Source organism: Mesoplodon densirostris, chromosome 3, assembly GCF_025265405.1.
Source record: "Mesoplodon densirostris isolate mMesDen1 chromosome 3, mMesDen1 primary haplotype, whole genome shotgun sequence".
Taxonomy (NCBI): Eukaryota; Metazoa; Chordata; class Mammalia; order Artiodactyla; family Ziphiidae; genus Mesoplodon; species Mesoplodon densirostris.
In genome coordinates, this window is record NC_082663.1 from 12,606,239 (window position 1) to 12,621,440 (window position 15,202).

General features: G+C 50.2%; 1 protein-coding gene across 3 annotated transcripts in view; it reads left to right on the forward strand.

Annotated features, from left to right (window-relative positions):
• TRIO (trio Rho guanine nucleotide exchange factor) overlaps positions 1 to 15,202 on the forward strand; it is a 390,266-nt gene that overhangs the window by 298,047 nt on the left and 77,017 nt on the right. For all 3 annotated transcript variants that reach the window (XM_060092734.1, XM_060092735.1, XM_060092733.1), the window contains exon 34: positions 12,594 to 12,837. In XM_060092734.1, coding sequence (XP_059948717.1) covers positions 12,594 to 12,837 — 244 coding nt within the window. The remainder of the gene's footprint in view (positions 1 to 12,593; positions 12,838 to 15,202) is intronic.

A 15,202-nucleotide genomic window follows, 5' to 3' on the forward strand; every position in this document is an offset into this window, starting at 1 on the left:
CCTGACAAGGGCTGGACTTTCCCACGAGAGACCTTCGTCCCTGTGGGGCTGGAGGAGTCTGCCTTCGCACGATGTCTCCACAGCCCACTCGCTGTCCTGACCTCCCGTCGTTTGGAGACGGCCGCTGTCAGAGGAGAGAGCCCAGTGTCGGGGTTTGCTTCAGGTGGCAAGTCTGAGTCCCAGGCTTCGGTCTTTTCTCACTTGCTTTTGCAGAATTCATGGTGTTGAATGTTGTTTCCAGGACAGAAGTAAGTAGGTTTAAAAATATTGGTTTCCTGCACTGATTTCATTTTCAGAATCCTTCTAATATGAGTCATTAGCTCTTTCTCAACCTCTTTTTGACTTCACTAAATAATAAGTCCTAGAACTTACAATGCGTAGAGTAACAGGACTGGAGAACAAAAACAACGTCTCGTTTGATTTTGTTCGGAGCCCAGTGTATTATGTTCAGCAAATATTTCTCTCCAGTGGTAATAATGAGAAATAGATAAACGACATGTTCAGTCATTTGGTCCCTAATAGCCTCTTTCCCCGAGCCCCACCGCCCCATAGTCATTCAGTGAAGAAAATAAAGTTTGAACTTGGAAACATTTCATGAGAGTAATCCCAATTATTTTCTTTTAAAAAGTAGTAATTGAGGTGACTGGGTTATCTGAATAGTTACACAAGACTTCCACCTGAAGGAAAAGTCCAAAGTAATCGTGGCTCCTGCCGAGGGGACCAATTCACAGACTCGCGGAGGCTGAGCGTCGCCGCCCCAGCTGGAGGTCCACCAAGCCCCAAACTCGCAGTCTTACCAGACGTCCTCTCATGGATCTGGTCTGGGTTTACCTGAGTTTAAAAGTTTATTTAAAAAACAGGTGATTTGAGTGAAATTGCCAGAGAGAAATAAATATAAAAAGTTCTGTCTTTTGGAAGGAGTGTTAAGATTTTTCTAGTTGTTGGCCCAAGAAGAAAGGGTAGCTTTGCTTCTTGGGTGGTTTATGTATAAATGGGTGGTGGTGGGAGTCTGGAAACGCCCCCTGCATCTGGGAAGGGGCTCCTGGCTCTCCAGCCCCCGGCTCTGAGATGGAGCTGCCTGGTGCCAGGTTGTGCCTCTGGCCCACAGAGAACCGTGTGCTAGTGCCCTCGGGCTCCCTGTCCCCTGACACTGGGGGCTGGCAGCTGCGGGGCGCCAACCGGGGTTCACAGGGCATTTGCCCCAGAGAGAAGGCTCTGCCCTGGAGTTAGGAAGAGGCAACTAGTTGTACTTCGAATCTATTATAGCAAAGTAGGCTTATGTGAACTTGGACTTGAGTCTGTACAACTCCTATAGAAAAATAAGGCATTATCCTAGGAGCTGTTGCTTTTAAGACAACATATTGTGTACCCAGTTAGAGAGAAGGGATACATCACTAGCAACAGTATAGGTTTGCGGAAACTAATCATTTTACACTGGGGATCTACTGGGGTATTAGAATTACTAAAGAACTGCCTCCTAAATATTTTTACCTGTGAAGGTAACTCACCAGCTTCTGTTTACCTCATCTCACACCTCACCACCGAACTTCATTCCGTAGCTCAGAAATCCCGCCAGGGCCCCTTCTGCAGGTGCCGCCTTGCCTGTGCTCCCGGGTGAAGCTGTGATAGCAGCCCCCACTCAGCCGCTCTCAGCCTACCTGATGTTCTCATGACCCTTAACCATCTCGCGTAGTGACATGCCAGAACTGTTTTCTTACGTGGATGTGGCATGTATTTAATACCCCTCATTGAGGCCATAGGTCCTTTATTTATTTATTTATTTATTTATTTATTTTTAAATTTTTTGCTTTATAACAAATTTAATCAGTTATACATATACATATGTTCCCATATCCCCTCCCTTTTGCGTCTCCCTCCCACCCTCCCTATCCCACTCTTCCAGGTGGTCACAAAGCACCGAGCTGATCTCCCTGTGCTATGCGGCTGCTTCCCACTAGCTATCTACCTTACGTTTGGTAGTGTATATATGTCCATGCCACTCTCTCACTTTGTCACAGCTTACCCTTCCCCCTCCCCATATCCTCAAGTCCATTCTCTAGTAGGTCTGTGTCTTTATTCCTGTCTTACCCCTATGTTCTTCATGACATTTTTTTTTTCTTAAATTCCATATATATGTGTCAGCATACAGTATTTGTCTTTCTCTTTCTGACTTACTTCACTCTGTATGACAGACTCTACGTCCATCCACCTCATTACAAATAGCTCAATTTCATTTCTTTTTATGGCTGAGTAATATTCCATTGTATATATTTGCCACATCTTCTTTACCCATTCATCCGATGATGGACACTTAGGTTGTTTCCATCTCCGGGCTATTGTAAATAGGGCTGCTATGAACATTTTGGTACATGTCTCTTTTTGAATTATGGTTTTCTCAGGGTATATGCCCAGTAGTGGGATTGCTGGGTCATATGGTAGCTCTATTTGTAGTTTTTTAAGGAACCTCCATACCGTTCTCCATAGTGGCTGTACCAATTCACATTCCCACCAACAGTGCAAGAGGGTTCCCTTTTTTCCACCCCCTCTCCAGCATTTATTGTTTCTAGATTTTTTGATGATGGCCATTCTGACTGGTGTGAGATATCTCATTGTAGTTTTGATTTGCATTTCTCTAATGAGCAAAGATGTTGAGCATCCTTTCATGTGTTTGTTAGCAGTCTGTATATCTTCTGTTGAGAAATGTCTATTTAGGTCTCCTGCCCATTTTTGTATTGGGTTGTTTGTTTTTTTGTTATTGAGCTGCATGAGCTGCTTATAAATTTTGGAGATTAATCCTTTGTCAGTTGCTTCATTTACAAATATTTTCTCCCATTCTGAGGGTTGTCTTTTGGTCTTATTTATGAAACTTAAAAGCTTTTGCACAGCAGAGGCCATAGGTCCTTAATAGGAAGAACACAAAGAGGATGAAATGTCTTCCTAAGACCATAGAACGGCAACAGGTTGTCTTCTTCCGTTCTTGTGTTCTGTATTTGTGAGGAAAATAAGCAGTGTGTGAGACTTAATGTGGATAAGTCAGAATGTGGAGTTTGGAGGGGCCATACCCATGAGGCCTTATACAAAAGAAGGCCCATGTTTGCGACCACACATATGCCTATACACGTCTGTTCTCTGCTTTGGGGAGGTTTTCTTGTAGCCATCTCCTTTTTTTTTTTTTTTGCGGTACGCGGGCCTCTCACTGTCGTGGCCTCTCCCGTTGCGGAGCACAGGCTCTGGACGCGCAGGCTCAGCGGCCATGGCTCACGGGCCCAGCCGCTCTGCGGCATGTGGTATCTTCCCGGACCGGGGCACGAACCCACGTCCCCTGCATCAGCAGGAGGACTCTGAACCACTGCGCCACCAGGGAAGCCCGCCATCTCCTTTTATGTACTTCTCTGGTAGAACATTTCAGGGTCAGTAGGTGATTCAGGAGAATACATTTAAGAAACTGCATCCTTTATGGAGTCAGTTTGTAAAATGCACTGTTACTCTGAACTAGGCTTAACCAGAAAGCCCTGTTATCGCTGATGGCAGTAACTTTTCATATGTCCCAAGGTTCTTTCCACCCTACATATTTCAAGTTTAAATAGCCTCTGATGACATGGGCAGATAGATCTGGCAAGGGAAATGACTTCACCATATTCTGCCTGTTTGACTTAATTTACGATGTCTGTTACGAGTTAGTTGTTATCATGGAGTTTGGTTCCATTTCAGAAACTGGGTGGGGGGATGTTTTCGGCTTGGCCTCTTGGAGGACTCTTGAGGAAAAGTTGTCTGCCCAGTGCTGTAGTAACTCTCAGATGAGGCACAGTGTTTTAGAAGGAGGGGCCTGGAGACACCCTCTCTCCAGGGACACTGTTAGCAGATACAGACCACAGGCCCCCCGAGCACCTTTCCTTCTTCGAAAACGTCGGTTTTAAAATCTGCCATCTCTTTGTTCCAGATGTAAGTGTAGCACTGATTCTTAGAATTAATGGTGCTTGTGCTGATAAAGCGATCTCATGAAAATATAATTTGGGTTCCAAAGAAATCAAATGCTTGCCAGATTCTTGTCTCATTTGTCCTGAGCTTGTCTCCCTGATGTTGGGAGGGGGATGCCTCCAGGTCACTGTGGGGACAAGGGAGGCCAGGTGACCCTCGCTGGGCCACCCAGAATAGAGAGCGGAAGCCAGAAACGGAATGTGGATCTAATTACCTGGCGGGGTCTAGACCCTGTTATTTCACACTAGAGCTGAGGAGGATCTAAATATTTTGGCGAATTAAAGAAGCATTTTTAATATGTTTTCCTGCTGTATGCCTTATTAGTCTGTGGTTTGCTTCATATAACAAAAATTTATATTATAAGGAAAATAGAAAATATGCGAATCAAATATAGGCTGCTACTATAGAACAAACCATCTTGAGGTCAGGATGAAAAAAATAACCAAGGCCAGGCAGGGCAGGCTGTGGAAAAGCGGCCCAAGGCAGCAGGGGCCCAGGTGTGAGCCTTCTTTAGGCCTGAAGCTGTGCCGTGCTTATTCGTAATGAACGAGAAATTCAGTTGAGACCAATGCTTGGCACGAATTGCCCCTAAGCTTGTGATGTGAGCATATGAATTCACACATTTAAAAAAAATAAATGGTTTCAGTTACTTTTCATGAAGTATATATAGCACTGTGCCGGTGCTATGAAATTTATGTAGTTTAAAAAGTCAATAAACCTCTGTGAAGGGACAGCCTGCACCGTAGGAACGTGGATGGATTTACATAAATTGCAGCGCTGAGGTAGTATATAAAGTAATGAAAGCCAATACGTGTTAAAATGAGGCTGGATTCAAGTTTTGGAGAAAGGAAGCCTGCGTTCAGCCTGCTCAGGAAGTGCCTCATGCTTGCGTTCAGCCCCGTTCCTCACATGCCTGGCCCTGTGTGCCACCCGCCTAAGCTCACACTATCCCCTCTGCCTGCAGCCGCCAGAAGCAGGAGGGAGCCTTGACTCGAGGCGCTGCCCTGCCTGCTGCCCTCGCCAGGGTGTCCCAGAGCCTCGTGTAGGTTTGCCCGCGTGGGCACGAAGTTGAGTCGCTTCGTTCAGAAGCCTTTCTGGGGACAGCACATAGTTTTAATCCCGGGACGTCAGTTAAGGGTCCCGACACCGCCCAGAGGGTAGCAGAGTCGAGTAAGCAAAGTATTGAGCGTCCAACAGCAGGTGGTTAAGAGCAAGCAGGTGCTCCCCAGCCGGGCCTCTGGGCTCTGCTTCTCAGCAGCCTCTCTGTGCCTGTTTCCTCATCTGTAACAGGGGACAGTACGGCTCCCCCCTCTAGGGCTGTGAGCATTAAAAATGTGCGTTTGGGGCTTCCCTGGTGGCGCAGTGGTTGGAAGTCCGCCTGCCGATGCAGGGGACACGGGTTCGTGCCCCGGTCCGGGAAGATCCCACATGCCGCGGGGCGGCTGGGCCCGTGAGCCATGGCCGCTGAGCCTGCGCGTCCGGAGCCTGTGCTCCGCAACGGGAGAGGCCACAGCAGTGAGAGGCCCGCGTACCGCCAAAAAAAAAAAAAAAAAAAAGTGCGTTTGGAACAGTGCCTTACACGCCCTGAACACTGCCTAGATGTCGGCGGTCACTGTGTCTTCATTTCAAAAAGTGCCTCCTTCTCCCTCATGACTGGCTGTTGCAGACCGCTGTACATCGGCCTCTTAGTGAGCACTCCTGGCTGCAGTGGGTTTAGCCGCTAATTGTGTTGCTTAAGAGCTACAAGCTGTGCTAAGGGTAAATTGCTCAGACTCGGTTCCTGGACTTGCCCGTCTTGGTGGCTCAACAGCAGAATACTGATCACGTGTTGAACGGGCAGCCTCTGGAGAAGCGGGAGACTCTTGCTTGAAACGTTTTCCCAGCCGCTCCCCTGTAATCCTACAGCCTCAGCCGCAGGATGAGTCCGTGCTCTTCACAAGGTCGGTTCGTGCCTTCCCAGGTGCAAGGGCATCAAGCCCTGTGCAGCCCAGGACAGGTGCCGCTCCACAGGAACAAGCAGAGAAAGCCCTCCCCGCTGGCAGCCCGGCGAGGGTGGCCCCTGGCCTTGGTTCCCCCTGTCTTTCTAAGTGACTGTGGCTTTTTGTAGTTTTCAACGTTTCTTAAGTGCTCTCGTAAAGCCACAGAATGAATGCAGCCTTTGCTAACTTTAGTTACTCAATCAGAAAAACAAAATCCCCCATGCTAGAGCAGAGAGCCTCAGTTCCCAGAAAAGGCAGATTTTTCAAAACTACAACTTTAGGTATAACTGTTAACAGAAGTGTTTCTAAAAATAGTGGTGCATCGAGAAGTGCTTTTCAATGTAAATGGTACAGTCCTGGTCAAAGTCACTGTCGACCATGACGGCCCATCTTTGGTGGTTTATTCTGGTCGTTGTTCCTTTGGGTGAGGGACCCAGTCGGCTGGTTACCTGGCTGTCATACCTTAGCTTGTCAGGGGAAAAAAAAGAGGCTTTTCAAATGAACTTTTCTGGATTAGTGCTGCGTTCTCAGGAAACACAGCAAACAGGCTCTTTTGGGCTCAGTTGTCCCAAGAGGGGTCCTGCTTTCCAGGGCCTGTGACTGAAAGTGGTACAGGTGGGGTCCAGCTGACTGCTTCCCGAGCCTCATTCGTTTTTCCGCTTTTCAGCCAATGAAGCTTTTCATTCGTGCCCCGTGGCTCAGCCCTCGGCGCCTCTCGTTCTAAAATGTTCAGTGAGGGCACGTGTGGCATTGGTCCAGGCCAGCTGCCGCTGAGCCCGGAGGCCTGGTACCTGGGCGCTGCCCTCTCTCTGATCTGCCTGGCTTTTTTTTTTTTGCGGTACACGGGCCTCTCACTGTCGTGGCCTCTCCCGTTGCGGAGCACAGGCTCCGGACGCGCAGGCTCAGCGGCTATGGCTCACGGGCCCAGCTGCTCCGCGGCATGTGGGATCTTCCCAGACCAGGGCACGAACCCGTGTCCCCTGCATCGGCAAGCGGACTCTCAACCACTGCGCCACCAAGGAAGCCCTCAAATATATCTTTTAAATTTAGCTTCTTGGCATCTAACTTTCCGTTGCACCTCATGTGTATCACAGTCAAGGAAGGCTTCCAAGGGATATTTGCGTGTCAAAACCAGTGTGTGGTCACATAAGCGAAGAGGGAAGGATTAACCTCCCTGAATATTATTCTCAGTATTTCTTTTCTGGGTAAAAATGTTGGGTAGGGTAAGCTGCTGCTTTTGAAAAAGTTTTTTCTCACAGATCTTCTTTTTCTTTTCTTTTTCTCTGTTTCCTTTTGTTTCATTCTTTTCTTCTTTTTCTTGGGGGAAGGGTGGTAAGAAATAACATCTTTGCCATCGTAACCATTTTTCAGTTCTGACAGATTTCTTTTTGCACCCCAGTCTGTGAGAGATTCACAGTGGTCCTCTTGGAAACCCAGCAGCAGATTTTGTGACGGCCTCTCGTGTGAACTTGGCCTTGGGTTTGGGGTAAGCAAGGGGCCTGATGGCCCCGTGGTTAGGACGGCCTCCGCGAAGTTGCCCAGGGAGAAGCTGGGGTAATGCGTTTCCTTGGGGAATTGTTCTGGCTGCGGTGGTGGCCTTTCTCTCGTAACCACGGAGCCGGTAACTAACGGAGCTGTACTTTCTAGTCCCCTTTAAGCGAGGAACCACTCTGTGGTCTGCTCTGTGTGAAGCCTGCACAAAACCGCAAGGCCCTTTTGTGCGGTTTCTAGTGCCGGCACCGTGCTGGGCTGTAGGATGTGACTGTGGGTTGGTGCACTCTATTCCATAGAGGAAGGTGGCTTTTAGTAGACCGCTTCCCCCTCTCCTTTTGAAGCGCTCTCGGAAAGTTGGCCAGACACCCACCTGCAATTGATCTTAGCTTCTCGAAGCAGATTCATTTACAGGGAGGACTACACCATCGGCCTGTCAGTCATAAACAGCCCCTGTTCCCCTGGCGGAACCCGCCCCAGAACTCACCTGCGAGCCAGTCATTCAAATCAGGTGTTCGCTGTTGTCTCTCAAGAACTGTACGTTCTTGTAAAGTAGACATGCCTCGTTGCAGAGCTCCCGGGAGGGGATGCCAGAGCCCGAGCGGTGGGCGAGAAGCGCCCAGCCACGGCTCTGCTTCAGTTACTGTCTTTAACTGGGTTCAGGCAAAGCAAAACAATATACTGTGGTTTCTCCAGAACATGTAAAAAGTAAAGGTCTGTTCTGTGTGACGGTTTTTGAAGGTTCACGTGCCTGCGACCCGGTGAGTATTTCATTCTTTTGGGTGAAACACAGCAGCTTGTTCATTTTCAATCATTGAGGGAACTCAGGCAAAGGGACCCTGGTTTGGTTCTGCTAATTGTCCGTGCATCGGCATCACTGGAGTTCCCCCGGCAGCCCTTTCATGGCTGGTCTTGGAGGAGGCATTTCATTATAGTATCCATGGTCCTTGCTCCAGTTAAGGCCATTTTACTGTCATGCTTTTTAGTCACCACATTTAATTTTTTTAAGGTGAAAAGCAGAAAGATTGGGAAAAAAATGTCTTCTGATGAGAATGTCACAAGAGTTAATGTGAGTCATGGAAATTGAGATTTTCATAAATTGCAATCCTAAACCAAATGCTTGTGGTAAGGAGCCCGTGATACAAGTCCATAAAATATATAGATGTGAAAAAGATAATGTGAAAACTTTCACGAAATATGGTTGGAAAGGAAAATGAATTTTTAAACTAGATAAATGGAATGGTAACACTTTCAACATAGTGATGAAATTGTGTCACTAGGGGTAGAAATGTCCCTGACAATAAATAAGGATAACCCCAACTTTTTCTAATTAGGAGATCAATTCTACATAAAGGGCTGTAGTGACTTGCACTGATACTCCACAGTAGTTATTTTAAGTCTTTTATACCAAAAAAAAAAAAAGTCTTTTTAATTAACAAGCCTGGTCTTAAAGACAAGCTTTGGAATAAGTTTAAAATACTCAGATGCGAACATTGAGGCAGAAATCCATGGGTTGTCTCCTCTCTGGACTAGAAAACGCCCATTTAATCCTCCTCTTATAGATTTGTGCGGGAGATTCCTATGGGAAAAGTCAGTTTATTCTTAGGGGTAGATCCAAGAAGATATGGTTTTTTAATGATAATTCTAGCACTGTTTGAAGACATTCTTCTGGTCCTAGATTTTGTTACTAACTCTCTAAAGGCTTTGGAAAAGAATTTTGACTCAGGATGCGAGTCTCTGTCAGAGCAGGCTTGATTTTCATTTCTCAGGCTCTGTCAAGTGCACAGATGTTTCCAATAGTTCTGATTACTCTGTGAGGGGCTGAAAACTCAGCGCCAGAAAGAAAGTCTAGCTTCATTCCTCTTGGCAGCCGCTTTCTCCCTTCCCACCCTTCCCCCACCCACAGAACACACCACGTGGCTTTGAGCAGTCTGCAAAGTTCCTGCAACGCGAGAAGGAGACCAGCACAGGCTGGTGATGAGGGAGCACGTCTGAAGTGGAGCTTCCCAGGGCCGGGGGTGGTGACACGCAGGGACCGCGTGCACGAGCGGGCCCAGCAGACGGGCGGCTCGGGCCGAGGGAAGGCTCCGTAGGGAGTGCAGGACTGAGGGGCCTCGGCAGGCCGGGCTCCCCACGGGGCTTGTTCACGGGTCACGTTTGCCCTGGGATGGGAAACATTCCTCCTTTTCGTTACAGGGATTAACCACTTCCATAACGTGGGGTTTTACGAGGAAAATTCTTCTCTGGGCTGGGCCTCTGCTGTTGACCTTTTAACATTAGCATCTTCGAGTGTTCACAGAGAAATGTGTGAGATTCAGCGTAGTTTTTCCAAAGAGAAGTTTGTAAAATTTAGAAGGGGGTTAGTCACTTGGGGAAAGTGTCCTTTGTGGCCCAGCAAAGACAACTCCTTTTGTCGATATTTATGCTTTATTTTGGAAGAGTTTTGTTTTGTTTTGCTTTCTGTGGTTGTCAAGTGGACATGTGTTTCTTATTCTAAATATCTGAACTTTCTCTGGAAAGACAGGAGGGCAGTGGAGAGCATGGAGCATGACAGAGGGCCGGCAGGCAGCCGAGGACACTGCAGGGCTGCGAGCCCGGGTACGAGTCAGTTCTCTGCCGGGGGTGGGGCTGGGCGGCCTCTCTGGAACAGGATGTTTCCCCTTCCTCCTGCACATCGCAGCTCAGCCCAGCGACCGTCTTCTCTTCTTCTGTGGTCTCCGTGCTGATGCCCAAAGCGGGGACAGGAAACACACAGGCAGAGTTCACTCCCGAAGTCACAGAGGAAGAGCCCATGTTTTGTTTTGGTTTTTAGACAGCTCATTTTTACACAAACCTATCTTACCTTTTTCACGTCAGCAAATGTGTGACCCCTTGCTGGGTACAAAGCACCTCCCGAGGCAGCTTTGGGAGAAGCCTGCTGCTAGCTTCCTCTTACAGGCTGTGCGCCGGCCCTTGGCACCTGGGGGCTCACACACTGGGCGTGGAAAGGTTGCAGAAGAGTGACACAAACCTGCTTTCTGGTGCCAAGGACAGAGACACACACGCACACGCACACACACACACACACGCACGCACACACACACACACACACACACCCAAAGCCTGGCTCGTGTCAGACTTGAGACGTAATTTGTTTAAGGACAGAGTGCTAAGGACGGTAGACACAGGAGCAGCTTCTCAGAGGGATTTGACGGGGGCTGAGACGAGACCAGCTGGGGAGGTGCGGGCTCCAAGCAGAAGGGCTCATGGACACAGGGCATGCAGGACCCACCTCAGAAGGAGGACGTGGCCGCTCTGGGCTGTGAAGCACGGGAGAAGCAGCCGAGCCTGCCCGGGGAGGCGGGCTAGGACCCGGTGACGGGAACTTGGCGTCTTCTACTAAGGAGTGTGTGCCTGAGGTTCTTGAATAGGAGGATGGCATGTGTGAACATTTTAAGAAGGGAGCTCTGGCAACAGTGTTCAGGTGCTTTGGAAGGAAAGCCTGGATCGGGCAGGGCACTCAGGAGACCACTGCAGAAATCCACATGGAGTGATCGGTGTGGGCGTGCTGAGGAAGGGGGAAGTCAGAAACACATTCTAGAATCCGATCGACCGCGTTTCAGGGGTGCAAAGGAGTGCGGTTGACTGTGATACCGTTACCCAAAAGGCAACGCTGGAAGAGAACCAGATGTGAGGGCAAGTAATGAGTCACGTCCCGGACTCACTGCTTTGAAGGGATGGGGAAGCAGCAGACCCGGATGCCTGCTCGGAAGTGCCCGGCACGGAGGCTACGGTGTGCAGCCTGAGCCTGGGGCTGCCCGGATTGGAGGGCCGGAGTGGGTGGGCCAAAGACGGGGAGCCGGTCACAAATTCTCCTGCAGAGGGGCGATAATGAGCATACCCGTGAGCTGTCCCCAAGGAGTGTTCGCTCTAAGGGAAGGCGGACAGCAAGCGGTCGTGAGAAGGCCCTGCACCTCTTTTCCCAGCAGAGGTCATGGAGCTGATGCTCTTTACAGAGTTCCTGGGTGTGCTTCAAAGGGCCCAAGACTTAGAAGAGTTGGGACAGAAAATGGGAGTGAGCTGAGAGGAGAGGAGAGGGAAGGAGGGAAAGGCCTTCAGGCCAGAGGCCACGTGGCACATGAGGGGTCAGCCGGTGTCCACGCAGCATGTGCAGGGACGTGTTGAGGGCTGGGTTGGGGAGGGGGCCCGGGGCGGGGAGGGAGCCCGGGCGGAGCTGGGGTGGGTGGCGGGGAGGGGGAGAAGCTTGCACTAGGGAGTATCCTGGGGGCTGGCGAGGGCTCTCGAAGGGTTTTGGAGAGAGAAGGGCGCGCTCCGCCCGTGCTTCCAGATACTGCGCTCCCTGCTCTGCGGCTCTCCTCCCGATCCGGGGGGCACAGGCGCTGCTTCGGCCGCACCGCTCCCGCCAGGCCGGAACCGACCTCCCGTAATTTGCAACAATCCCCCCAAAGGCCTACAAGCAGAGTTCTTCGTAGTTTGCCCTAAGTTTAAAAATGAGTGCAGTTGACCTTTAAACAGACGCAGTGCCTTGGTCCACTCATACGCGCGTTGTTTTTCAGTAAGTACATATATGTGCTGTAAATGTATTTTCCCTTCCTCCTGGTTTTCTTAATAACATTTTTTCTAGCATGCTTTATTGTCAGAATACAGTATGTAAACATATGACATACAAAATACGTGTTAGTCCACGGTTCATGTCATGGGTAAGGCTTCTGGTCGACGGTAGGCTACCAGCCGTTATGTCTGGGGGGAGTCGAAAGTTAGACGCAGATTCTTGACCGTGCAGGGGGGTCGGCGCCCCTAACCCCCGACCTTGTTCAAGGGTCACCGGTATGTGGCACTCTTTGAGAAAGGGACATATGTCCCAGGCACAAAAGTAGTTGGACACTCTCATGGAAAACCATCAGAATCTGACAGTGTAACACACAGAAAATCATTATTATACATTAGAATGTGAAAAAGTAAATATTCAAGTGTTTCGAAAGGGACGTACATTAAGAGACAGGGAAACGGGAGAGCCCTCATTCGGCTGGTGCCCGGTGCCGTGACCCAGCTGTGGAGTGGGAGCTGAGCTCCCGGCCCAGGCGCCAGCCTCGCCTGCTGGGGGCCGGTGGCTTGGGCTCTCTGACCTGTCCCCTCCCTCCCCAGCTGTCCGGCGGCTGTGAGCTAACGGTGGTGATCCACGACTTCACGGCCTGTAACAGCACCGAGCTGACCATCCGCCGTGGCCAGACCGTGGAAGTCTTGGAGCGGCCCCATGACAAGCCTGACTGGTGTCTGGTGCGGACCACCGACCGGTCCCCCGCAGCGGAAGGCCTGGTGCCCTGCGGCTCCCTGTGCATCGCCCACTCCAGAAGCAGCATGGAAATGGAGGGCATCTTCAACCACAAAGGTAGGCGTTCGCGGGCGTGGATGGCAGTGGCGGTCCTCCTGGAAGTGACACCGGTGCTTCTGTCCCCGCGTCCTGCAGCCCCACGATAGGTGCGGTCCCTCCTGGTCACTCGTGCCCCGGTCCGTCATCCCTGGGTCTCCGGGCCTTCTTAATCCAGCTGGAGCTGAGATGGAATAAGGATTTCACCCGTCACTCAGAAATCATGAAGCATCGGCTCATTTCCCCAGGCCGCGTACGAAGAGAGCGGGTTAGCGAAGCACAAGGGGGCTGTTGTCGGGGGGGGCCGGCGCCATGCATAAACGGAGGAGATAGAGCAGACGCTGGTCTCCTTCCAGGGGGCGTTGGAAACAGGTGGGGGAGGTGGGACCCGACTCAGCACCTTCCTGATCAGGTTTTCACATTGTGGATTCTGTATTTCGTTAGTGTTCGGTGCTAGACAGTCAAGCATGCAGGTCCTGAGAGTTTGTCTTTATAGCTTGGTAAAGTGTCTCGGGGCATCCCAGACTCCCCAGGTTCCCTGCCTGGAGAGGGCACGCAGCTGGACCCCCCGGTGGGGAGGCTGGCTGAGTCAGGCAGGGCTCAGTGTCAGGGGTCTGCAGCTGTGACAAGAGAGGTGGCTTTGGAAAAAAATGCTTTTCCACTGAAATGACAGGGTATTTGAACAAAACGGCCTTTGGCACCGGGGACTCCTTTAGAGGCAGGCAACTGTAGCAAGGCCGCTTTTCCACGTGTGTCTGGATGGGTCAGTAACGAGCTCCCCGCGGGAGTATGAGAGTCTGTTTATCCTGAATGTCCAGCATGGTTGCTGCTGGACTGATGTGGCTTGTAACGGGACCTGTCTGAATTGAGCTGGTCTGCAGGTGCAAAACACACACCGGATTGCAAGACTTACCATGAAAAAAGAATGTGTAATTATTTTATAATCATTGCAGACTGGTACTATAACATACTTTATAGGGTGGGTTAAATAAAATGTATGATTAAAATTAATTTCACCTGTTTCTCTTTACTCCTTAAAGGATGGCTACTAGAAAATTCTGAATTACATACGCAGCTTGCCCTGTGTCTGTTGGACAGTGCTGGTTTAATCTCTCATCTTCCTGAGGAGCTAATTTGAGCCTTTAAGACCTTTTCAGAATCACTGAGCTGTAGCTTCTAGAAAAATGCACAGTGGGTAGAGTTTATATGCTTCCCACCGCATGAGGTCGGTCTTCGTTTTTCTGCCATGCTGGCAGATGGCCGATTCTTGCAGATCTGGGGGTCTGCGGTTGGTTTACCCTTCCTGAGAGAACTCCGCTATACTCTGCATACTCCAGTTCTTTTAATTTTGGAACATTCCAGTTCCTCCCTCCGTTGGTCAGCTGCGCCCGCTTTACGTTCGTCCTGACGCGTCCTGCAGACCATCCTCTGGCTGCTGAGGGGTTAGTCATGGCGTTGAGCTAAGTGAAGCTGCACAGGAAACAGCCGGTGACTAGCCCCCTCGGGAATTACCGGCCCGACCATGTTCCGGATCCCTCGGGGCCTCGGGATCCAAAGAGAAAGGCAGGGAATTTCCCGATTTTGTCCCGAAGCTGAGGCATCTGCTTGCATTTCCGGGGAAGCTGCCCCTGAGTGCCAGCAGCCTTGGACCTGCCCGGCTGTGGTACCGGGTTCTGAGTTCAGATAGCGGCTTGTGCTGGGCTCCCCGTTGGCCCATCGCCTGGGTGTTCCCAGAGTTGCATAATGTAGTTAAGTCCTTGAGTCTGAGTTGAAAATGAAGTACAACGTTTTTTTTCAAGTTCTCTATTACATGCAGAGGAGCCCCGGTGAACTTAAGCTGCAAATAACGTTTGTTCTGAAAGATTTCTTTTCACATGTGCCCTTCCTATGGTGTGTTCTCTGCTTCCTGGTGTTCGCAGTTGCAGGCCAGCCAAGCAGCAAGAACCGTGTGCTTATCACACTTGCCTTTGTCCTGAAAACGTCCTACAGAGGTTGGGTTTATGCTTCTCTTTTGGCTTAACTACCATTCTGTCCCCGGAGCCTTTTCTCTCTGACGTTCTGTGACTTTCCGGCACCTGAGACGTCACCCCTCACGAACCCTCTACGTGCTGAGAAGGTGTCTCTTCGTTGAGTAGAGCCTGTTGTGAACTAACAGTCAGTTCATAGATTGGGGCTCGGAGCCCTGTGCACTGTTTTCCTCCTTCTCCGAATTTTTGTTTTTCCTGTAGTGCAGGGAAGCTCTTGAGGTGGTCTGTTCCCGACAGTGCTGGGACTTGGGTGGCAGATGGGGGAGGGAGGATCCTCCCTGGGCTCCTGGACAAGCCTCTGCCAGAGCCTCCTGTGCGCCGTCAAGTCCAGGGCATCGGGCAGTGACCCGCGGCTCCGT